The sequence below is a fragment of the Mauremys mutica genome, chromosome 3 (assembly GCF_020497125.1).
Source record: "Mauremys mutica isolate MM-2020 ecotype Southern chromosome 3, ASM2049712v1, whole genome shotgun sequence".
Taxonomy (NCBI): domain Eukaryota; kingdom Metazoa; phylum Chordata; order Testudines; family Geoemydidae; genus Mauremys; species Mauremys mutica.
In genome coordinates, this window is record NC_059074.1 from 47,887,231 (window position 1) to 47,913,243 (window position 26,013).

General features: G+C 38.9%; 1 protein-coding gene across 2 annotated transcripts in view; it reads right to left on the minus strand.

The window, feature by feature from the left end:
• Window positions 1–26,013, minus strand: part of HMGCLL1 (3-hydroxymethyl-3-methylglutaryl-CoA lyase like 1) — a 98,117-nt gene that overhangs the window by 68,375 nt on the left and 3,729 nt on the right. Inside the window, exons 1-3 of one of the 2 annotated variants that reach the window (XM_045011823.1) lie at window positions 8,266–8,311; window positions 4,680–4,757; window positions 3,572–3,679 (exon numbers count right to left, since the gene is read on the minus strand). Coding sequence is in view for 1 of the 2 variants with exons in the window: in XM_045011822.1 (XP_044867757.1) it covers window positions 3,572–3,679; window positions 4,680–4,757 (186 nt within the window). In the remaining variant the exon portion in view is untranslated. Of the gene's footprint in view, window positions 1–3,571; window positions 3,680–4,679; window positions 4,758–8,265; window positions 8,312–26,013 lie in introns of those variants that run through there. The other variant, XM_045011822.1, reaches the window with a different exon arrangement.

Genomic DNA, 26,013 nt, shown 5'->3' on the forward strand with positions numbered 1-26,013 from the left:
TGTGCTGCAAGTCAAACTGTAGCTAGATTTAAATGGCACCAAAATCTTAAAAGCTGTTGTGCGATTTCATCTAAAATGGAAGAACTCTCATTATATTGGCTGTTCTCACAAAATGTGCTGGGATACATCTGAACAGGCTCTTTGCTGGTTTGGAATCTGAAGGACTCCTGAGATTCAAGCAAAGGAGGGTCAAATTTGAGATTCCAGTTCAGACCATCTCTAATTTTAACACTGGAAACACAAATTATAGTTTCTAAAAATTGCCAAAATGTATGTTAATTCTTTAATAAAGCATGAATTAAGGATATGATCCTGGCAGGTGCAGAGGAAGTTGAGTGTACACAGCACATTGCAGGAGACTCAGCACTTTCCACATCACATCCTTAGTCTGTATGAAAACCAGGATGGATGAGATATTTATTTCACAGCTTCACAAAGTTGTAAGGCAAAAACAGTGCTAGTGGGGCCCTATACAGTAAGTGGCATGAATGCATATATCCAACTTTAATCCACTGATTATGATTAATGATGCACAATCATTAGCCCCCACAACATCCTCTTCTCAAAACTCATTTGTTGCATGAGTCCCATATCATAAGCTCCATCAAATTTTGTTTTGGTGAAGAAAATGAGATATAAAAAAACAGACGCATATTTTTGGTTTCCCATTGGGAAAATATATCCTGAAAAATGTGGCACAAAGACATGAAACAACAGCCTCCTCAAATTTAACCCCAAATATATGCCTTTGCAGAAGTAGATATAGGGCTCCAAACTGTTTAATAGATTCACACACCATTTACATGTACCCATGCCCGTAATTTATCCCATGTCAGGGGCAGGATGTTGGTGCTAGGCAATCTATTTATAATAGCTTCTACATGAAGTCAATGAGTATAACAACCTAACATGTGTGATAATCACCTAAAAACACACACTTGGTCATATCTTATTGCTTTAAGAACAAACTTTCAGTCCTTAATTAAATAAAACAAGATCTTCATTTTTCAGACCTTTGAAGCCAAATGTTTAATGCTAAATGCTGGAACTAATTCCACACCTTAAAAATCATTGCATGATTTAAAATATATTTAACAAAATGAAATGACACTGTGATTCAAGCTGTATGAAACTGCTTGTTCCAAATAATGTTTCATTTATTATATTTGTCCCCTTGCTATTTTTCCTGTAAGAAGAGTCTTATTTTAACAAATTGCATTTTATTACATTTAACATTTTAATAAAATATTTTCAAGATTTTATTTTAGAATGTGATTTTTAATGAGAGTATTTATCATTTTTGGCCATTTAGATTATAGGTATGGGATCCTGTTTTATATGGCATCTTGCTACTGTGGAACTTTTTCTTTTGGCTTTTTTCAGTCATAAATTCCCTGCCAAACATAACAGTAGAAGGGAAATCATAAAAGAGCTTTAAAATACTAAAAAAAGAAATAAGTGAATGAGTGATCTAAACATAACCGGGAGTTCTATTCCCATGACCTATGAGAAGAGAAAAGAAAGGGGAGAAAGAAAAGACATAATCAAGACTGCACTCCATCTCCAAGCAATACAACCTTATCATTTAAACCAAAACTATTTTAAACATCATATAAGCCATTAAAAGAAAATATTCAGACTTGAATTTGAGATAAGAAGGAATTTTTCTTTTTTCTGAATCTGACAAGTCTGAGCTAAATTTGCTATTCTAAAGGTCTCATGGGAAAAGGAAAGAATTAAACACACACAAGAAAAAGAAATAGACCTATGTTTGCCTTAGGCTTTGCAGGCTAACATTAAAACCCTCTGTTATTGTCTGACGCTGTAACTATCAACGTGTGATGGTACAGTGCATGGTGAGTTACAATAAAAGCTTTTAATGTGAACAATTAAGAAAGCATACTGCAAAATTGAGCTAGATTATGTAACCGACAGGCTACCCAGAAGAACGCATCGCAGTGGAGAAGACCAGGAGGCATTATGTCAATGTCCCCCGGGGTCTCCTGTTGCTCTGGCATGGAGGGAATAATTTGTGACACACCTTTAGAGGTACAACATACTCCTTGCTGGCTAGCACACAGGGGTAGAACCATGGTCATACCAAGTTTCTCCCAGAGGAATATCTGGCATGAAACCCCTGCACTTCCTGGCGCACTCACAGCTGTGATGTGGATAGCTCTTACATGGCATGGCCTTACAAGGCAGGGGAGAATCCTTACTCCTCCAACTCCCCTACTGGGATACTTAATGGCCAGGCACAATCTAAATGGAAATATTTTTCACACATTTTAACAGACAATATGCAGCAAAAACAATATATCAAAACTTATAATCGTCTCCCTCTCACTTCGATGATTTTCAAGAATTTATCATTCTAGTGCAATGTAAAATACCCCTGGTTAAAATGCTCTGTGTACTGTCCTTCACTAAATTCTGCTTGCATGGGATGATGAATGCTGCACTAATTGCAATGCTATTTCTGTTCTGTTTAAATTTGTAGAATGAAATAAAGGTTAATTAAAATAATAATAATATTAAACATTTTAGACTTAGAAAGTTTTAAAAATGCTTGATATACCTATGCATGTTTTTAATTTACATAAGCATAAACAATTAAATGCACAAAGCCTGATTACCATGAACAATCAAACAATCACAGATGCAAAAATACAACTGTATTTCTATATGGAATGACTGGGACTGCATGTGTTAAATAGATGAGTGCATTCACAAATGGCTAGACACATAATTAATCACTTGTACATACAATTACTTGACATGTGTATGCAATCAGATTAATTGCACCCAGAAACTATAAATTCAAATGTGCCTGTATTTCTTAGCATGCAAGTGTGTAATTAAGTTTCTGTAAATAAGTTTAAAAAATATAAATCATAATTGATTTTCTTCAGTTTTAACTGCAACAGCAATCAACTGTAGTGGGAGCTGAGGATGCTTAGCATCTTTTGGAAGGTACTCAGTACCCCTCAAGATCAGGACTTAATCTACAATATCAAACCTTGGGCAAAATCCTGTCTCCATTAAAGTCAACTGGAGTTTTTTTTGTTGCTGCTGGTACATAGCAAAAGTAGCATATAACATACACATTATAACTGCTGTTGAATAACCTCCAGATGGCCATAGACAGATGCCAAACATCTATAGTGATACCAATAGATCTTTAGTTCTGGAGCTTTACAGTTCCATCCATCTGAGAAAAATAAGTGTCTACTTTAAAAGGTCTCAGCATGATTCATTGCATGCCAGACAGGAAGGGCCAGATTTTAAAAGATAGTTGCATCTTTAGCCGCCTAAATACCTTTAAAAAATTAGCTCGAATTTCCCTATGGACCAGGAGGAATTTAAGGCTTTAGAACTATAGAAAGGATCTCACTGAAGCAGCTAATTTTAAAAAACACAGTAGATGAGCTCATTTGTACTCTCTTACATGTAATTATTAGCTAGGGTGTGAGAAAACTCAACTGCTTTGACTCTTCTGATAATTAATTTCATTTCTGAATAGTGTGGCATGTAAACTGAAACAGTTCTCAATTGTGTGCATTTTACCTACCTGAGGTACCCACTTTGATGAAACAAAACTGGTTGCTTCTATTACAGACAAGCCTGCTTTGGAAAGTCGGTTGATTAACTCAATTTTGATATCTGTGGGAACTGTAACCTATGGATATGGAAGCATTTCACTGTAAAATATCTGTCATATAATAAGTAGCTTTTGCAAATAAAATACCCACAGTACAAAATAAGCATCCACACTTTATTTAAAGTAATTAACCATGACCTCATACTCTTCCACTTATGTGCAGGCAGTGGGTAGCAAACACACAATGGCCCAAGAAGCAGTGTGCATGCGCCCACTCCATTCTCTACCCCTTCCCTGGAGTCTGAAGAAGCCATTCCATGAGAACGCTGTACACAGGTGGCTTCACAAGAGACGCAGAGGTGGGGATAAAGCATCCCACAGATGAGTGGGGACCCAGGAAGCAATCACTGTATACAGCCTGGTCCACTGGGAGGAAGAAAGCCAAATAAACCCCTACAGTAATTAATTTTCTCATTGTCATATTAACGCTCCAGCCATGGTGAGGTACATAAATCTGCCATGCTGCCTATGGAAAAGGATGTTTTATTCGGGGATATGGTTGAGAACCACGGCATTTGGGTCCAATTTTACATGGCCCAGCTTTATTCTCACTACATTAGGCCATCATCCAGTTCCCATCCCAGCCATCAGGTGGAAGATAGGGTAGAAACAGAAATCTTGCACAGTTTATGGCAATTTATTTTTCTTCTCCCATAGGCTACTCCTCAGGAAGGATGATAGAGCCTTAATTTATTAATGTAGCATTTCAGATGCTGATCAGGGATCAGTGCCAAAGAATGCTAGGCATTTCCTGCACCAAAGCGTTTTCAATCTAGGTTATGACATCATAAAGCTGATGGACAAAACAAATGGGAGGAGTAGAGATGGAGAATGGTGCAATAATAAAGCAAGCATATCTCAACACAACAAAACAGTCATGGCTTGGTATTTATTTTAAATATCCAATTTAATAACCAATTAATTAGGTGAAAAAGGATTAAAAATATGACATGTAAATTGTACATAATGATAAGCATCCACATGAAACTATGCAAAAATGGATGGTGACATAAATTACCTTTTCATTTTGTAATCCGTCTCTTGGCCCAACTTCTACAATTTTAACATAGTCAGGAAGTCCAGATATTTGAAATTCCTGAAACACAAGTGTATTAAATAAAAATACACGTTTAACATATTATCAGCTTTATCATTGCTTCTTGTAAACCCGGGTATGAAGTCATTTTATCAACAGCAAAGGAAACATGCCTGCAGGATGCCTTTAAAAAAATTCTGTGGGGCCACGTGTTGCACACCCTGGATGGGGGAAGATGTGAAGGAGCAGAGTTTATTTGCACACATTTTCCATTTCTCTATCAGGGTCATAAATTATTATTAATTATTATTATTATTATTAAACAGAATGTATTTATTTAAATGAACATTGTTCTTTATGGCACAAGACATATTTCCTATGTCAAAAAGCTTACAAACTAAGGGCCCAATCCTGCAAACATTTATGTATGTGAGCCCAACTGAATAATGTGTGTAAATGTTTGCAAGATTGAGCCATGCATCGGACAAGACTGAGACACACAAATCAAGGGGAGGTGGGGTGAAGAGATTATTAATGATGACATAGAAGGAGGACATGCTGGAGGAGGTAGACTTTCAATAGGATTTAAAAGAGAATAGGAAAGGTACTTGCCAGACAAGAAGAAAAAGTTTACAGGTGTAAGAGCAGATTAAAAAGGTGGGAAGCTAAGGTGGGAAGAGGACAGAAAGGCAGCAATAAGGTCAAAAGACTAAGGAAAGTATAAGGAGTAGAATGGGGAGTAAAGAGAATGTGGGGCACAAAAGCAGATGGAGGGAAATGAAATTTCCCTTGTTTGTTATTTGGCTGGTCTGATATTGAATCAACTGGAAAGGTGAGGAGCTATTGTAATTAAGGCCCTATGTAATTAAATATTCACAGGACATTTTGAAATGGTTTTACAGCAATTTAGGAATAAAAGCTGTACGTCTTTAAAAACAATTCAAATGGTTAAATTTGGGCATAATACTACAGACCCATTTGGGGCAGGGATAGTGTGGAAGCACATGGTACTGTCAAGAGACCTGAAAGACACTGTGCTCTCTGCACTTCATTGAATGCAGTCCAATTCAAAGTGTTCATTTCCACAGTTAAAGCCCTCTATGAGATTAATTCTTGCTACTTGAGAGAATGCCACTCCCTCCATGACCTCCCATGACCACTAAGTTCCACTAAACTAGAACAATGAAACTGTGGACCAACAGAGGAAGGTTCATGAATACAGGAGAGACAACTTTCACAGAAAGCAGATCTAGACTTGAGAAGTCACTCTTGCAAAGAATAAAAAAAACCCTAACTTCACAGCATTCACTACTAGACGTAAAACCCATCTTTCAACCCAGTCTTATTTGCATTGTCACTGCAGTTTCAACCTAGTGGCCGAGAACTTCTGTTTTCCAGTGAAGTATTGGAAAGAGACACAGTAATATACCTTTACAGCATCATCATATTGTCTCCCACTGACTTCAGTGGATACTGTGTGCATATGTGGCCCACAGATTATATTAAATTCACTGTAGTAATATGCACAATCATGCCAAAAGTACAATAAAAAAATCAATGAATTTAGTGTACATTTATCTGAGCACTGTAAGAAAAGAAATAGAATAAAGCTGTATAGCATCTATGAAATCACATTCAACATCTGGTGAGCTAAAGCTTTTTTGGCCCATGCTGAGCCCACACTCACTGAGAATATAAACCTATTTAAATTTGAAGGTAAAACTTTCACATCTGCTGCATATTGTTTTTCTTTTTAAAAAAAAAGTTCTTTTCACAAATATGGCAAGACTTCAGCAGAAAGGGCAGACATCTGGGTATTTTCATGATTATCAGGTAATTGTTACATGACAAATGCCACAGCTGAGCTATGAATAAAACTTATTTTCAGCTATGACTATAGCTGAAAATAAGAACTAAAATGAATTAAGTTAACTGAACCTTATATTTAGTGCATGAAAAATTTTCATAAAACTTTGGTTGCCATATTTTTTTTCATTCTATGGGCCAAATCCTGTAAATCCTTATTTAGTTCTTATTGTGGCAAGACTTCCATGGAAATCAATGGGCCAAACCCTCAAACCAGTTTAAATAGCCCCACACTACTCTGTACTGGGCACTGGGTCAACCATTTCAGAGGATGATGGGAGGGTGGAAAGGACAACAGTTCTGTGGTGGCCATTTTAAGGTAGCAACCAAGCAGTGGTGCATGGGGGATACAGTAGAATAAGTGGATCCAAGCAGACAAGAGGGGGACAAAGAAGCAGCTGTCTGGCCAGCATGTATTTAACAGCTGTGAAAAGATAGGGTTGCCACACAGTAGAAGAGCTGTAGCCTTTCAAACTAAATGGCATACCAGAACTATTTTGAATATTACGAAGGACCTTTGGGTCTATGAATACTCATTGGGTAGATAGGACACTGGATAGTTAAGTTCAGTGAAGGAGGAAAAGAGGAGATCTACTTCTGTTTGGGGACAGTGAATACATTCAAAGATCAGAATCTAAGAGCATATCTAGGGTGACCAGATATCTCAATTTTATAGGGACAGTCCTGATATTTGGGGCTTTGTCTTATATAGGCACCTATTACCCTCCCACCCTCTGTCCTGATTTTTCACACTTGCTGTCTGGTCACCCTAAGCATATCTGACCCTTTTCGTCCCTTCCTCCCACTGGGGCTTAGGAGTTACTGCAAGTGCATGGCTTCCATGGGAACATATGTCCAACTTTGTTTCACAACTTTACATGTAAATGTATGGGAAACAAATCTGTTCAATTCAACCTTCACTTTCCTAGTCACAGGGAACCATATGAAGTGGAAGTTATTCAACGCAGCTCTGATACTGCACATTAAAAAGTATAAGATTCCAAGAAGACACTTAAAGTTCCCCAGCAGTCAATCCACATAAAATAAAAAAATCAACACAAAACAAATAGAAAAGAAAAATGAAATCACACTGTACATTCTGACAAGGTGAAAGAAAGAGGAAGAGTTTTAAAAAAACTATACAATCATTTATGTTATACATATCATAAAATATGTAAATTATTTTGTTTCAAGAGCAATAATTGACCTAATCATTTTATATGAAATACTTCTATGGAATTAGATGCAACAAAATATAAGAAGTAGCTATTATAGATATTGAGTAGCTACTATTTATTGAACTATGTATTGGCTATATTAAATAGTAACAACTACTCAAAGTACATTGTTTGGAATATCAAAAAGGAAATGGTTGACATAAAAGATTAAAAGCCTGGAAAATTTGTTCCCCTATCCCCATGTATAAGGCTTTGCCAAGAGAGAACAAAATGCATATAAAACCACTAAAAAATGTTTGCCTCCTTCAAAACAGAAAGCAGCCAAAGATTTTTTTTCCTCCAAATTTTAGAAAGAGAGAAAAGGACTGACTACCCATCCTGGGACACTGTATGTCAAACTTCAGCATAGAAGCATTTTTCTCCAAGTTAAAAATGGCTGAGAATAGAGGTTTAAACTAAGCCTTAATCATAGCATTATAATCCTCTTAAAATAACCATAATTGTAAACAAATAGAATAATAAACCTTCAAATTAAATAAACAACTCCAGAGCTGCCACAGAACTTCCTGGCATGAGTATTGGTTTCTATGGACTACAGCAGCAAGTATATCATTCTGCTGATTATTTTAATGTCATCCTCTGCTCAGACAGTATCCCTGGCCTTCTGCTGCCTGTGTGGCACAGAAAATGTTAGAAACCTGTTGCTGATTTAGGCTTTTAGAGCTTTATTTAGCCAACTAAATTGGTAAAGAGGAACACATTCCAGCTACACATTAGCAATAAATTCCAGTTTCATATGTTTTATATTTCCAGGCATTTGTCTTGTGCAATCACAGGGTTCAGCTTTGCCATTTAGTCACAGAGCTGCATTGGGGCGTGACGTGAAGGTACTACCCTCCAGAAAGAGCACTAGGAAACATCTTGCAGCTCCCTGTTGCAATTTTGCCTGATTCTTAAGCGGGCTGCACAAAAAGGGTTTGAGGCTCCTTAACTCCGTCCAATCCCATTGTATCCTGAGAGCCAGGCAGAATCCAGCTGTTAGATATTTAGTTGTGGCAGGTTGTGCAATTATGGTCCCCAGCACAAGTCCCCCAATTCTATGTTCCTCCAAGGTCATTTACTCATCCCTCACTTCTCTCTAAAACTTCAAAGCAGTCTCAAGAGAATGAAGCTTCAAGATTCTCAATAAAGTTAATTCAAGTGTTCAAACTCTATTAAGGTCCTGTTGGAAAATCCCAGTTGAGTTGCCTAAAAGACTATCTAGCAAACACTGTAGTTATTCAAGACCAAATTAGGGCAAAGGGATAGGGATAGCTCAGTGGTTTGCACATTGGCCTGCTAAACCCAGGGTTGTGAGCTCAATCCTTGAGGAGGCCATCTGGGGCAAAAATCAGTACTTGGTCCTGCTAGTGAAGGCAGGGGGCTAGACTCTGTGACCTTTCAAAGTCCCTTCCAGTTATAGGAGATAGATATATCTCCAATTATTATTATAAATTTGACACTGGGGACTGTAAATTTATAAATTTCCTGCATCTATTTATATGACAAATTATATCTAGCTACATTCTAAATGTACTATATGTCATCACTAAATATCAGGGCAACCCAACATATCCTTCTAACAAGTGGCAAAAGCAGAGTTATATGGTACCCTCTCAATTCCTTTTTTAATTAAAGGAGCTTGCTTTCTTCACAGGCCACAAAATGTGACTCCAATACAAACAGACCACAACAAGGCCACCTAAACAAATATTTCTGAAGTTGTTTGATACTGAGCAGCCCAGAAAAATGTAAGGTTATGATGATGAAGGGTAAATAGTTGATTAATGAGCTAATGAAGTTGACACAAATACGCCTATATTTATTACTTTTGTCCAGATTTCTTATTGATTTCCTATTGTCCTATTGAAAATGGTTAGAAGTTTTGCATTCATTATTATCAGGAGCTTGTGTGAGCTCATGGAAAAGTATTAAATTAGATATTTTAGGGCATTATTGGAGGAAATGAAGTGTATTCAACTCTTCACAGACTGGATATTTGCTAAGGGGATTTCCAGCAGTATTGAAAAGTTCTAAGACTTCCATAGTCATTTCCATTCATCACTCAACTATAACTTCACACATGACAACAATTACTAGACTGCAGCAAGACAGTTTAAAACAAAAGACAAACCAGATCAAACATGATATAATAAATGGTTAATTCATTCAACAGATTCACAATTGTAACCTCAAAATATAAAATACCAATGCTGGGTTAACATCCTAAAAGACTCTGGTTTGTTGATTTAGTTATATTCATATATATATATAGTAGGGTTTCAACAAAGTTAACACAAGCAAGTTAAAAACACAACTGATAATGGATAAATATTCAGGAAGATTGACAATTTAGATTTAAAAGCTACAATTGCATCTGCTAATTGAAAACCCAGAGGATAGAATTCCATTACAGAGCCTTCAAATGGCCAAATGTCTGACATGCTGAGATACCAAATGGTAGAGACTGGCAAAGTGACTGCAAGTCAGGGGTTTAATGCACTGGAGCGCTTACGAGAATCAGCTCTTAATGATAATATGATGCTGAAGAGTTAAGAACATTAATAATCTGAATCAAAACTATAAACTTCAAGCCATACATTCAGCCTACATTTTTGGTGGAGCTGATGTAAGTAACTAGAAGACTGGACGGGGGGGATGAAGACCCAGCAAACCAGTACCTGCCACCCATCTCAACTCAGATCCGGCCCCCCAGCTCAGCTCCTGCCACCACACAACTGCAGCCACCATCAACTCTCCACATGTGAGAAGGACAACAAGTCAAAGGCCAGCATTTAAGCAACAGGCCCTAAGGCTTAGTGCAATGCACTTGATTGTAATTCCTGTTCCTTGTCTTTTTTCTGGGGCAACGAACATACTTCTGATCGCCTTTCAGAGCAATACAAATCAGAAAAGAACTCTGATAAGGTGGATTCTTGGCCACCCATAGCCTATCAATTTTTGCTGCCTGAAGCCTGAATATTCAGCAGATGTTCCTTACACTGAAAACTCAGTTTGTTCTGAAGGTGATCTCATGGTGTCAGATGCCATCAGGTGGTTGAGGGACATCTACATAGAACACATCACCGGACATCAGCAATACCAGGAGGGATGAGCTGGAGTGCCGATGAGAAGCGCGGTCAGGAAAGTAACAAATACTTTTCTCATGGATTGTATTTTCTAAATGGACAACCTACCTAATTCTCAATTACTGAGGGATAATCTCTACTCACTGTTATATTTTGCTTTCCACAACCAAATCTCTATACAACTTTTCATGAGTGATGTACCCAAGTATTCTGATTCTAATATCTAAATCTATTCACCTAAATTTGGGTTATTGCTGATTATGTACTCTGTGTATCATGACTTTAAAAACAAACTTTGTATTTGTGGATAATCTAAGCACTATACCCAGATGTACAGACCCTCTTTTCTCAACCTATGTATTATATATATTTTTTAACATTAGCTTTAATAAAATTTTTAATTCTGTTATAAGGCTAAGATTGCATTTTTATTTACTAGGTAATCTGCTTTGATCTGTTTGCTATCACTTATAATCACTTAAAATCTATCTTTCTGTAATTAATAAACTTGTTTAATGTTTTATCTTAACCAGTGTGTTTTTGAGTGAAGTGTAAAGGAATCTTAGCTCTCTTCACACAGGCTGTTGCATATCTTCCCCACATTGAGGGGGAAGAGAACTAATTTAATGAGCTTGCATTGTACTGATCCCTGTGCAGTGCAAGATGTTATAATTCTGGGTTTATACTCCAATAGGAGTGCAAGGCTGGGGAGCTGGGAAATTGGCTGGTGTCTTCAGTGTTAGTCCATGAGTGGCTTAGGTAAACCACTCAGGTGACTCAGTTGGGTGTGTGGCACCATCTGCTGTTGTGTTGGATGATAACAGGACTCAGAGGGGACTGGCTGTGAGTCATCATTAGAGAGGCCAACCCAGCTGAATAGTTAGGGGGCACAGCGGTTCAAACAGCTTCCAGGCTTCACTCCAGGGGCACATCCCATCACAAGGATATTTAGGGAAGAAGTTCTCAGAGGTTTCTAAGTAGAAATTCCAGGTTGAGAAATGGCCAGTGCTGAAGAAGCTAAGGAACCACCTCCGGCCCACTGCATCCAGCAGTGTCCATCTGATGCTGTCAGTTGTTCTTGTGAGCATGCTACCCCTCTGCTGCTGCACCTTCTCATGACTTTGACCCACTTTGTGGTGTGGGAAAAAAAGATGATGCATAAGACATGAAATGAGATTAAACTTAAATAATAAGACAGTTTCCAAGCAACAAGTGAGAGCATTTTTGGAGTGTGTAGGCCTCTGTCCAGAAATAATACAGTGGACTTTGGTCTGACAGCAAAATAGAATGATATAAGTTATACAAATACAGTTCTCCTCATAAAAAAAGAGAATTATGTGAAGCAATATACACCACTAACTCACTTCCCACTAACACAGAGAATTACAAAGATATGTGCAGGCCTTTTTCTCAGCATAATACCCTGTAGGCCTCAGTAATACGCAACAAGAGATCTCATATATTAGCTAAACAAATTAGCAGCTTCCATTTATACAAAAGAAAATTTCTGTCAGGCCAAATATAAAATAAAACAATTCCCAAAGGATTTACAGGAGGTAATAGATCCACAAAAGCATGACTTGCAGGAGTCACATAAATAACTAGATAAAAGTGTCTTGTCAACTCCCCCAGTATTTTGCTTTACACTTGGTCAGAAAGATATCATCTCTACTGTAGCTTCTCTGATAAACTAGCTGATTTTTTTTCTTGTGAGCTTGGCTGAACCTCCGAATCACATGGAATACACTCAGCCACTCAGAGGTGAAGACAAAACATTATGGGGCTTCCAACCTGTGACTTGCCTCATAATAATCTATCCCAGTAAATCAGACTAGAATTATAAATATGCCGTGAACAGTTCATGAGCAACTAGAAAAAAAATGTATGGGCAGCTAGAGCAAAAAGAAAAAAGGGACAAACAATGCATAAAGCTCAAGTGCACAATCTCTAGTGAAACACTACTGGTTTTGGATTACATTCTAACTTGAAGCAGGGCTAATTGTGAGTATTTTTGTGGTTCTAACCAAACCACAACGCAGCACTTCTCAGCACTCTGAGTGAGCAGAGCAGTAAAGTGAACTTGACAAAGTCTCAGAAGCACTATGCATCAGTTTCAAACCTTTCATTCATTCAGTGGAGCAATGTTGCTTATATTTACCTGCCCCTGGAAATTTCCACTCTTGCATCCGACGAAGTGGGCATTCACCCATGAAAGCTCATGCTGCAAAACGTCTGTTAGTCTATAAGGTGCCACAGGATTCTTTGCTGCTTTTACAGAACCAGACTAACACGGCTACCTCTCTGATACATTTCTTAACTTCTCACTCTAGAAAAACTGTGATGAAAACCAAGAGTCTTAATTTTACTTTTTACTTTTACAAGCCTCAGAAGCACCTACTTTTTAAAATCCTTTACTTGTTTCTATAAACTATCTAAAGCCTCAATCTCTGGTTGCAGTATATAATGAGCCCCACACCACAGACTACAAATGTTACATTTCAGAGCTGCCTGTAATGCCAACATCAGGTGAAGAATAAACCATGCTTTGAATCCCTCCTCCATGTTTAATTAAAAGGATAAAAATGAGTTCTAATGATGCTTAGGCTTAGCATAATGATAAGGTCTACCAACTCCTTATTCATTTTTTTAAATAAGTGAAGTGTTGAATGTGCTTCTCTGACACGCTGCAAAACAGAATGCTTTTCCCACAGCCCCACAGCCCCAAAGATTAAACAGATGTTCATTCTTGTTTCCTCATCCATCACCTCCCTTTTCCTTAGTAATGGGCAAGTTCAGAACAAATGAACCAGGTTAAGAATTCTGGCATTATTTTCTACTATATTATTGCCATGTGAAGTCATATGTTGGATGTGACTCAGAAACAATTATTTTAGCTGCACACTTTATACAGGCTACACTCTTGTTTATACCATGGTGACCTCACAACATCATGTCCCTTTCTGACCAAAAGCCACAACTATCACCACTCCTTTGTAAACAGAGTTTTCAATTGGGCTTCTCCACTGCATACATCTGGTGCAGAATGCAGCTACACCTGCTCACAGGACCATATTACTGGAGACTTTTTGTTCAGATGAACTAGTTTAAAGCTAAATTTCCAGGCAAATTTATTGTGGTCAGCAGTTTGTATAAGGACTTAGTTAAGAAACAGTAAATATTCATAGATTTGATATAAATGTAGAGTAGTTATTTTATGTATTTACATTAATGTTTTAGAGCCTGATTCTCCTCTCACATACAGTGATGTACATCAAGAGTAACTCAACTGAAGTCAATGGAGTTACACTGGAATCAATGTATAAAGAGCTTCAGGCCCTTACAACATCTTTCTCTGGGGTAAGCAGATGCTTATTTACAAATTTCAACAATGTAAATTACACAAAGCTTCCTATAGCAAGTAGTATTAATCAAAGCCACTACAGCATGTACTAGAAATATTAGCAACCACATTGTCAGGGTACACAAAATATATCCACTAGCAGCTATTCAAATCAATTCATTTTATGACTGTGCCCTCAAATTTGCTAAATGCAAGCTCTGGTATACCACCAAGAGAAGAAAGAGCCAAAGGTGCATGCCTTCCACTGACTTCCCTGCTACCTGTCTTCAAAGTCAGTCCACAGGAACTGACCATGGGTAGCTGGTGAACTGGCTATTTGGGAAGGCTGGCCCTCGGCCCCTCCCCTTCTGTCCAAGGCCCCTTCCCTTCCCCTCCCACTCCCCCTCCTGTTCTGCCCCTCCTCCCCCGAAGGAGCCCAGAGCATCCCTACTGCGGCCTCCAGCCCCAGGGCCGGGTGGCACAGCCGCAGCACCCCAGTGTGCCGGGCAGCCAGGCGGCATGGCCACAGTGCCAGGCAAGCAGCACGGCCCGAGCACCAGTGGCCCCATTCCCCACAGCAGGCTGGCCAGCTCCAGCCCCAGCCTCAGCCTCATCCAGCCTGGGCCAGGGCAGAACATGGAGAATGGCAGGAGGGGCCTGAGGGCGGAGCATGGGTGGGGTCATGCCTGGATGTTTGGGGGGTACAGCCTCCCCCAGCCTATGATACCCGCTGCCCGTGGAACTGACAGGAAGCCCCCCAATAGTAATGACAAGGCAGAGAATGAAGAGCAGCTCTTAAGGGCTTTCAAAATTATCACCAATACTTTAAATTCCACCTTGTGACAAACAGGGAGCCAGTGCAGAGGTCTGAGGACACAAGTTAGTTGCTTTTAGTGGCCCATGCTACATAGGAGGCAGGCAACTGTGTTCTATAGTCATGGATGCACTTGGATTGTTTTCAAGAGAATGATTGAGTAAATGTATTACTGCAGTTTAACCTGGGGGTGACAATCCTAACAAGGTCTGCATTAGAAAGGACTCATAGATGATATAAAGGGACTAACACACTGTATTAAAATTGAAATATATATTTTCAGTAGTTGGTGCATTACCTCTTCCTATTCCCCTAAATGTTTCCCCTCACTAATAAGCAGCATTTCTTCCTTAACCAAGTTGAGCTGCAGCCACTTTCATCCACATCCCTATCTTGGTCAGAGACTGGAAAAGTTATTAGATTCTGCCATCTGTATTTGATTAAAAGGATACATAAAACTGAGAATCAACAGCATACTGATGACAATTAGCCAAAATCTCCCACAATTTCCCCTACTATTATTTACAGTACCTAATGCTATTGGTGTGCATGGTGCTTTACAGGCAAGAAAGACAACAAAGATCTAGAAGATAGAAGGAATAGTGCCCTTCCATACACATAGGAAAGGATATCGATTTCACAAGCTCTCACATGTGAGAGCCCTCAAAGAGGATGACCAATTGTCAAGCACCGCCTCTTGATATATCAAAGGGAAAAATGAACACACTGAAGAGCCACTCCATCCACCCCATCAGATCCCAGAGATGAGTCAATTATATCTCTTGATCAATGGTACTGAAAGTTGTTGATACATCTAATGAATTCAGCATGGACACCTTACTTTAGTACTTCACTCACGTTAATGTCCAAAGATAGCAAAAGTCTAATGTCCATTTACTTAAGCATGTTTGGCACCTTGTCTGCCAGCATTGCTTGTAAGCTGTACAGGTCACCATTAAAAAAAAATTCACATTTGCCAACTGTTACCACAGTTATTTCCTAGTCTGAAATGTAAGGGGGAAACAGCGGTATCTTGAACACTGTAATGTTCTCAGAACAGGAGAATGATAACATTTTTAAATGGTGACTCTGCGAGCCACCAATAATGAGTCAACTATGTGATGTGGCTGTGAAAAAGGTGAATATCATTCTGAGGTGTATTAACAGGAGAGTTGTATGTAACACATGGGAGGTAATTGTCCTGATCTACTCGGCACTGGTGAGGCCTCAGCTGGAGTACTGTGGCCAGTTCTGGATACTACACTTTAGGAAAGATGTGGAGAAACTGGAGAGTCCAGGGGAGAGCAATAAAAACAATATGAGGAAAAGTTAAAAAAAACAGGGCATGTTTAGTCTTGAGAAAAGAAGACTGAGAGGGGACCCGATAACAGTCTTCAAGTGCATTAAGACTGTTTTAAAGAAGACTGTAATCAACTATTCTCCATGCCCACTCCAGGTAAGACAAGGAGAAATGAGCTCAATCTGCGTCAAGGGAGATTTAGGTTACATATTAGAAACAAATTTCTAACAAAGAGTAGTTCAGCTCTGGAACAGGCTTCCAAGGAAGGATGTGGAATTCCCATCACTGGAGGTTTTAAAAAACAGGTTGGACCAACATCTGACAGGGATGGTCTAGGTCCACAGTGCAGGAAGCTGGAATTTAGGACTTCGGAAAGTGCCTTCCAGCCCTTCATTTCTATGATTCTATGGTTCTATGTGTAAGCATATTCGGTGAAAATGTTTTGCTGCCTTTTTAATTGTTAATAATTAGGGTTAGTTGAAAATTTTCTATGTTTGCAATTTTAATGATTTTCTGCAGTCAAGGTTTGAAATCTTTGAATAAAAGGACAACACCAACAATTTTTTTGTGAAAAGTATTTCCAATATTTTGATCAGCTCTACTAACAATTATCCATTTTACATTATATTGGTTGGTAAATAGATTCATAACTGTATTTGAGATTACTATTGCACTGGGTAAATTATTGTATTGTTAAAGAAAATTGCACAACATTTAAAAAATGACCTGTAACATTTTTAATCAGCTAAACCTGGGTGAATCCGGGGGGAAAGGAGCCCAGAGAGGGGTGGAGGTAGCAGGGAGAGGCTGGGACTAGAGTCTGGGGTGGGAAACTGAGACTGTGATGTTCATGGAAGACTAGGACTGGCTTTGAAGGGCGATTGGGACTGGTAGCCAGGAGAGGCAGAGAAATCTAGGGATGGTTGCACCAGGAGACTGGGACTGGGAAACAGGTGTGGGGAGACTGAAACTGGCTAGAAAACATATGTGGTCATATAATTAAATATTATACCATAATGCATTTGCACAAGGGGACTGAATTAAGGTTGCACAGGCAACCTTAAACTTGGGCAGCAAAGCCAAGTTATTACTAGTTAAAGATCTTTGGCTGGGTTCTCAGATACACCATGGTGTGCACCTCAGGGTGGAGGGGATCCAAAGATGGCATTATGCCATTCCCTGCAGTCCTGGTAGCCAAGAGTCCAGACACTAACACCGTTCTAAATTCTGCTGTTGGTAACAGCAGTTACACCAGCAGGGATCAGTAGAGCACATGGCACTCCAACCATGCCCTGTGCTACTCTCAAAATGCCCTGAATTTCCCCTTATGCCAGGAGATGGGAGAGGAGCCACGAGACAGCTTCACATTGTCTGGAGATTTCTCTATGCATGGGGGATCGCCAGCTGGCTGTTTGTACCTTTCAGGCACAAAAGAGACAAAGCAGGGCCAAGGAAATTCCCAATCCTATCTTTCTCTCTCATACTAATAAATTCATCACCCAAGCTGATTTTCTTTATATGAAGCCAACATGCAGTTCTCAATTCCCACTATGTTTTCACGTTTTTATAAATTCTGCTGGGATCAGCTATGAATTCTGTTATATCTTTTTCCTAATCCTTATGTTTCACATAATATACCTTCATCACTTACCTTCCTCACCCTGATTTCTCATGTACTAACACCTATAGTTAATCACATTTTGAATACTTGCATTAAAATTAAACCCTAAAGCCATTTATAGTTCCTTTCCAGATGCTGCTGTTGATTATTTCCCTGTGGGTTCCACCTAACATTCCATGAATGTCCTCTGGCACTTCAGACCACATCTCTTGTATTCAAAAGTTTTTAAGCTTTTTCCCCCTAAGAAACTCATAAAATAACACCTTTATTTCCATATGAAAAGCTAACATCTGTGGCCAAAAACATCCAAAGAAATTTCTACCCAGTATAGTTTCATGTTGATATACCTTTTAGCCATTTTTCATATGCAATTAATCAATTTCTTTCTCACCAGAACTACTAAGAATCAGTCTCTTTCATGTGAATATATAATATGGACAATAACTTAAGATGCAGCATAACAATTCAAGTAGATTTCAATAATTCACATCCTCCTCCCCATATAAAGTAAATCTCTACTAAGCAAGAGAATCATCTAAAGAGATGTATAAGCTACCACAAAATACTTTAATAAAGTACAATTTTTCTTCATATCAGCTGCAGTTTCTTAGGTATCTTTTGTATCAGCACCAGAATTTTCTCTGTGTACAGGACTGAAATCTTAATCAAATATCAATTTCTATGTCTGACCCCAGTCCAAGTTTTAAAAGTCACTAGTTGATCACTCCCAACTATATGACCTTATGATTAAAAAGTAACCTTTAAAAATCACCGTTGAAATCATTTTTATTTAAATGTTTATCATGCAAAGTTCCTCAAGTTTTCAGGACACAAGGTTGATATTACTTTTGAGGGAGAAACTGGTGTTCAGATCTGTACTCTGTACCAAACTGCTGGAAAATAAATACTCAGATGCTGCCTCAGAATCTCATATTTAATACACTGTTGATGATCTATTCACAATCTGCTTTCCCACCCTCATATTGTAAGATAGAAAATATAATGTTCCACTACTGAACTTTTTAAATGTAATGCCTTCACAGCACTTTGAGACCCCTGAATAAAAGGCACTATACAAATGGGAAGCATTAATACAATGGTAATAAATATTTCCCCTTTTACTGTATAGCCAACATGCTAATTAAGCTTTATTGTTATTTAACAGAACATAAAACAGTCTGATTTTATCATAGAATTACTGGTCTATAGAGACTATTATCTCACAAGAATGGCCAAATAAGCCCATAAATTAATCAAAGTATAGATATTTTACTGATTTTGTTATCCAAATAGATGTTCTGATAGAACCTTTCCATATAAATTCAGATGTGATGGACTGTCTCTATGATTCTCCAAACCAGTATTTTCCTGTTTCATTATTTCCTCCAGATTAGTAGAGTTACTTTCAGTAAACTAAACAGTACCACTTCTAATACTTACCGTAAGTAGGTGGCTTGAAAAATTTCTTTCATTATAATGCAGACATGTCAATGTCCTCATGAGCATTGTGATGAGTATGTGGGCACTGTCTACTATTTCAAATACACTCTTCAAATCCTCCTTAGCAAATATACAAAATCCCACACCCTCTTTAATACAGATCGTCTGTCTCTTAGTATTTTTTTTCAGCATACACCTGGGAGAAGAAGAATGTTAAAGAAAATAGTGGACCTTTGTTAAATAGGGAAGGGAAATAAATGATGGAGGACCCAACAAGGTCCTGAAGTTCTAAATTACTACTTCTCTGAAGACCCCTACAGTTTCCTTAAACTTAACTCCTTCCATAGTAGACAAACTGTGACAGAATGCTAGCTGTAGAACCCTGATCACTAAGAGAATTGCAAACAGAGCCAATTACAGGATTAACTGGAGACAATTAACATGTTATGGTGAGATTGGTGACACTTGGGGACAATGAGGTAATAGCCCAATAAGGGAAGATATACAATTAGCAGGACCAGGAAGTAAGGGGGGAGCTCAGAAAGTGAGCTGGGTGTAGGAGAGAAAGCTGGGTGGAAGGCTCCTTATGACACGTACCCATCCCCACAAAGAGGGTAAGGGTCAGATGGGGAAGAGGGCACCCTCCCCCAGGAGACAATAAAAAAGATCTCAGACAAAATAAAGAGGGAAGATATGTGACAGAGTGCTACTGTAGCACCCTGGTCATTTAGGGAATTGCATAACAGAGAAGATTACTGGCTTAATTGGAGGCAATTAACCTGTTATGGTGAGATTGTTGACACTTGGGGCAATGACTGGGCTAATGAGGTAATTAACTCAATAAGGGAAGAGCTGGGTGTAGGAGAGAAAGCTGGGTGGAAGGCCTGTACTATGTTCTGTGATGGTAGGAATCTAAAGATTAAGGATACACATGGGGAAAAGAAATGGACTATGTGATATTGTGAGTAAGAGAAAACCTAAACAGGTCAGGCAGCACAGCACACCAGGTAGCTGAAGGAGCGCCCTGTGACACACATCAAAGACTCTAGATTACTCTCAGCTTCTACAGTTGGCTACTTCAAAGCACCCCCAACTTGACAGAAAATATTTATGCTGTGAAATAGCAAAAAAAAAAAAAGCGGTGGGGGACAAGCACTCATTTCAGCTTTACCTTTGGATTGTATCTAAAATCCATTTTCTACCTGTTCACATGAAAACTGAAATTTAGCCACAAGCCTAGATATAGAATGAATCCTTGAGCCTGCACAGCCAGCCAGTTGCATCACCAAAAAAGTGGTGTCACCCTATTTCCTCCAATGGCTGCAAAACCTTTTAGCCGTAAAACCTAGGGTAAAATGAGTCAGTGACCTCAATCACCTTGGGATTTCCTACCTCGTTTGCCATGCATCAAAGGCTCCATCACTTATGAATCAAGTTAATTAGAAAGAGAGAGGCAGGTCATTAATAGTGATCTTTATTATTACTCTTTTGAGTCACCTACTTGTCATTGCCATTTTAAATACAGTACCAAATGCTGATTAAGCAAAATTTATTTCTCATAAGATAAATAAGACATAACAAAATGTTGTTTGAGGGCACCACTCTGTCTGGACAGTTGCCAATTCTTACTGTAGATAATGTAGCTTATAAACTTTCCCAGTTGAACCCATAGCTATTCTCATTCATAGGAAGAAGAGAAGTGAACGCCAGGAGAATCATGGCTTATCATCACTTCTGAAACACTCATATGGGATCAAATACAGCTACTTTAGAAGTCAGTGGCAAAACTTATATTTACTTCAATGATAATCCAATTTGGCTGTGGATGACTGTGGGCAGGTCACTTAGGGTATGTCTACACTACGAAATTAGGTCAAATTTATAGAAGTCGGGTTTTTAGAAATCGTTTTTATATAGTCGATTGTGTGTGTCCCCACACAAAATACTCTTAAGTACATTAAGTCGGCGGACTGTGTCCACAGTACCAAGACTAGCATCAACTTCCGGAGTGTTGCACTGTGGGTAGCTGTGAGTAGCTATCCCACAGTTCCCACAGTCTCCGCTGCCCATTGGGATTCTGGGTTGAGATCCCAATGACTGATGGGGTGAAAACAGTGTCACGGGTGGTTCTCGGTACATGTCGTCAAGCCCCCTTCTCCCTCCCTTCCTCCCTCCGTGAAAGCAACGGCAGACAATCATTTCACGCCTTTTTTCCTGGGTTACCTGAGCAGACGCCATACCATGGCAAGCATGGAGCCCGCTCAGCTCACCATCACCGTACGTCTCCTGAGTGCTGGCAGACGTGGGACTGCATTGCTACACAGCAGCAGCTCATTGCCTTTTGGCAGCAGATGGTGCATTACAATTGGTAGCCATGTCATCATATTCCTGGGTGCTCTTTTAACAGACCTCGTGAGATCGGTCCGGGGTGCCTGGGCAGACATGGGAGTGACTCAGCCAGGTCATTCCCATTTTCTGCCGAGCACCCAGGAGATGACGATGGCTAGCAGTCATACTGCACTGTCTGCTGCCCACCTAAGTTGTAAAAGATAGATGGATCAAAACAAGAAATTGAGCCAATTTGTTTTGTGAAATCAACGGCCTGTTAACCCAGGGTTTTGAGTTCAATCCTTGAGGGGGTCATTCTGTGTGACAGTTGTTTGTGTTTCTCCTTGATGCAAAGCTACCCCTTTTGTTAATTTTAATTCCTTGTAAACCATGTTATCAGTTGCCCCTCCCTCCATCTGAGCAACAGGAGACAATTGTTTCGCGCAAAACCAGGCAAGGAGGCAACGGCAGCACAGTGACAAGAGGGACATGGTCATAGACTTCTCACAAAGTACGGGCTGGGCAATGTGCCCCGGCAATGTGCACATCATGCTGATGAGCTCTGCAAACACGCTGGCCAAACAGGAAATGAAATTCAAAAGTTCACGGGCCTTTTCCTGTCTACCTGGCCAGTGCATCTGAGTTGAGAGCGCTGTCCAGAGCGGTCACAATGGCGCACTCTGGGATAGCTCCCAGAGGCCAATACCGTTGAATTGCATCCACACTATCCCAAATTTGACCAGGCAAGGCCGATTTCAGCGTAAATCCCCTCATCGGAGGTGGAGTAAAGAAATCGATTTAAAGAGCCCTTTAAGTTGAAAAAAAGGGCTTCGTTGTGTGGATGGGTCCAGGCTTAAATCGAGGTAATGCTGCTAAATTCGACCTAAAGTCATAGTGCAGACCAGGCCTTAATTTCAATGTGCCTCAGTCAAGCCACATAGAAAATTGAGTGAAAAGAAAGATTTCAAGCTGCTCAAATGTTTTAGTGCAATGAGTTGCTATGGGGGGGTTTCTGAAATCAGGCTCTTTCTCCTTGAGCTGGAAAGAGAGAAAACGAAGATCACTTTGCCTGTGTGTACTCTTAGAGGGAGGCGGAGGTGCAACAGATCAAAAGACAGGATATCGTCAAAAATACAGATGATGCGTCTGAGTTAAAATTTCCTGTGTGTTTTTTTTAATTCCCAAATTTATAAAGCATTATCTATAAAATGTTTTATAGTGTTTCTAGCTATATTATATAGTCCTGAAGCCAGCTAATAATCTCTATGTAATATAAATCTGTAACTGCTAAAATGTTTCAATTATCGTTCCTCTATTTCCAACAAACTAGCATAAAAGAGCTAAGTTGATGACTCCACTGAGGCAAACTTTCTTGCAATTTATTATCAGGCTTTTAATATCCCACATCCTGTTTGGCATCTTCAGCCTCCTTGTTCCTTAGTTTTTCTAAGTCTTATTTTCTCTCTCTTTACCTCTCCACCCTAACCCCGTCCACCAACATCATTATGCTCTTATTTCACAGCATGAAATCTATCATGCTTGGTCTACTGGCTTGAGCCTGAAATTATGCAGGCAAAAATTTAATTGGCTTCTAAGCGAGTTTTGCCTGAATAAGGAGGGATTAACGTAAGGGAGAGTGGAGAAAAGTATAGCTCCCCCTTCCTTTGCATAAAGCAGAAAGCTCATTCTCTACTCCTTTCTTGTGTCCCAATTCTAGAAAACACCTAAGCATGTACTTAAATACATTCCTATCCAGGAAAGTAGTATGGGTGGGATTTTCAAAAGCATTCAGCATTGGCCTAACCTTACTACTACTGAAATCTAAAGGAGTCTTTAAAATGTACTATTTGAGTGTCAGAATGAGTTAAAGGCATGAATGAAATTATTACACACCAATTCAGAAGTCATCCAGAGACATTTAAGAAGATATGAGACCCTAATCTGAGTCTGAATTGGGCTACAATTTCATTTTAAATGTTATGTTGTTTACTGTAATGTTTATATGGTAGTCCATTGTAAAGGTTTTATTTGGTTTACCTATGTATTAACGTTGTTTGATACTTTTATAGGTACTTCTGCAAGTCTATATTTTTTTAAAACTGTGCAGAAATGATCATGCTTGGAAATCTGCAACAAACCAAGATCCCAATCTGACACTGCACCCGACTGACTTCAAAAGGGCCTCACACAGGTGCAAGGGTCCACCTGTGCACGGGGACTTGCATGGTCGGAGCCCAAATCTGGTCGAGGTTTCTTAATGGTCAATCCTTCAATTTTACTGTAGACAAAATTCACTTGGAAGTCAACAGACGTTCTGCCTGTTTTGGGAATTTAGAATTGGTACATAAGATAAAAAAACTCTGAGCTACGAAATTAATATCCTCTATAAAATATTGAACTCATTAAACAATTGGAAATATGGTTGCCTTAAAAAATATGCAAGAACAAAAAGAATTTTGTGGTACGAAGACGAAGACATCTGGCTTCTTTCTCTCTCATGGAAACACGCTTATGCAATTTTCAGTAGATCAAATTATCTGAATGCAAAGCATGATATATCTATTGTGTATAATAATTGTCAAAAATAATGACTCTGTTTGTAGTAGCTTTGACAGCACTATTTTATAATTCTTCTTTAAATAAATAAATGTACAAATCCCCAAACAATCTAAATAAATACTCACAATTACAGGCTACTTTAGATCTGAGCTATTACGATCTCACGTCACCTCTCGAACATTTCAAGGAGAAGTTAGTAAAATACTGGTTAATTTTGGTTTCCGCCTATAGGAAAAACTCCTATAGGTAAAGGTGGTAAACCCTAATGCAACTCTGCATGCTGTACCTGAGGAAAAGGCAAATCGTACAAACATATCTGGCAATCACAGAGCTGTGCAGGTAGAATGAAACTAGACTATCCCTTCACAAGTTGTATGCTGACCAATTACCAGCCCCAAATAGCAAGTGGTAGTTAATGTCAATGTATGCTGCTTGCCAAATTTACATTGATTCTAGTTTGCTCATTCATGGATTTAGTTTCTCTTTAGGCATATATTTAGGAGATTTCTGACTTTGGTTAAAAAACTATCATCAAATGCTGGTATATAATAAAAGCCAGAACTAAACTACCAAAACTCAGATACCAATTTCCATCTCCAGTTTTTCAGAAACACAGCATCTCAGATTGGGGGAAATTGAGATTGCAGTCCTATGCATTTAGTCTAATTACTTTTAAAGTTATAGGAGATCACACCAGTATCAGCAGTTCTGTGCTCTGGCTCCATAGTCACAAGACTGATGACTACCTGCAGCTTTAAAAACAATTATAACCGCTGAATGAGGAACATAGATCTGCTTCCACCCTGGGGTTCCCTACAATCGTATTATTGACAGAAAGACTCAATAAGCCTGGGCACCCCAATCTAGTTGACTAGATGGCCCCAAATCTGTGATAACATCTCTCAACAACAGCACCTATAAGGAGCCTTTAGATATGGGTAGTTACTGTAAGCCATTCAAATGGTCACAGAACAGCCAGATTTGAAGTACACCATATGGAGTTCTGTATTTGGCCCTGACTCACCTTTGCTGTTTCTTGGACACATCTCTCTTTCCTTCAAGGCAAAATTTATACAGCCCCTACCTGCTATGAACCAAACAAATCCTAGTCAAACCATCACAGCACACAAAGTAGTCATAGGTTTGTATTTGCCCATCAGAAATAAGAGACAAGGTGAGTGAAGTAATATATTTTATTGGACCAAATTCTGTTGGTGACAGAGACAAGCTCTTCAGTTCTGTATGTGCTAAAACATCACTCCATACATCAGAAATAAATAAGTGGCCTACTCTGACATAAGCACTAGCATTGTAGTACAAGATGCATTGACTTAAACTAACAGAACCTGGAAATTCATATTAAAGTTCAAACTTTATTTTCAACAAATTCTAATTTGCCAGTCTATTGTAGTAGGTATAACAATTTAATCAAAACATGGATCCGGAATTGACTTAAATTTTGTCAATTTCAAATTATTTAAATGTCCAGCTTTTCCTATAAATGTAAATTCTCACATACCTAATTTTGTAAAATCTGCATCAGAACCGTTAATAATAATTTATAGTAAGGTAGTGGTCAGGGGCCTCAATCTAGATTGGGGCCCAATGGTAGGTGATAGTACCTCACCTGAAGAGATTACAATCTAAATCAACAGAAAATGCAACAAGTGGGGGTTAACAAACAAAGGAAGGGAACAGGAGTGGGAAGATGAGGTAACTGTAACAGGAACATGGAGTTATGT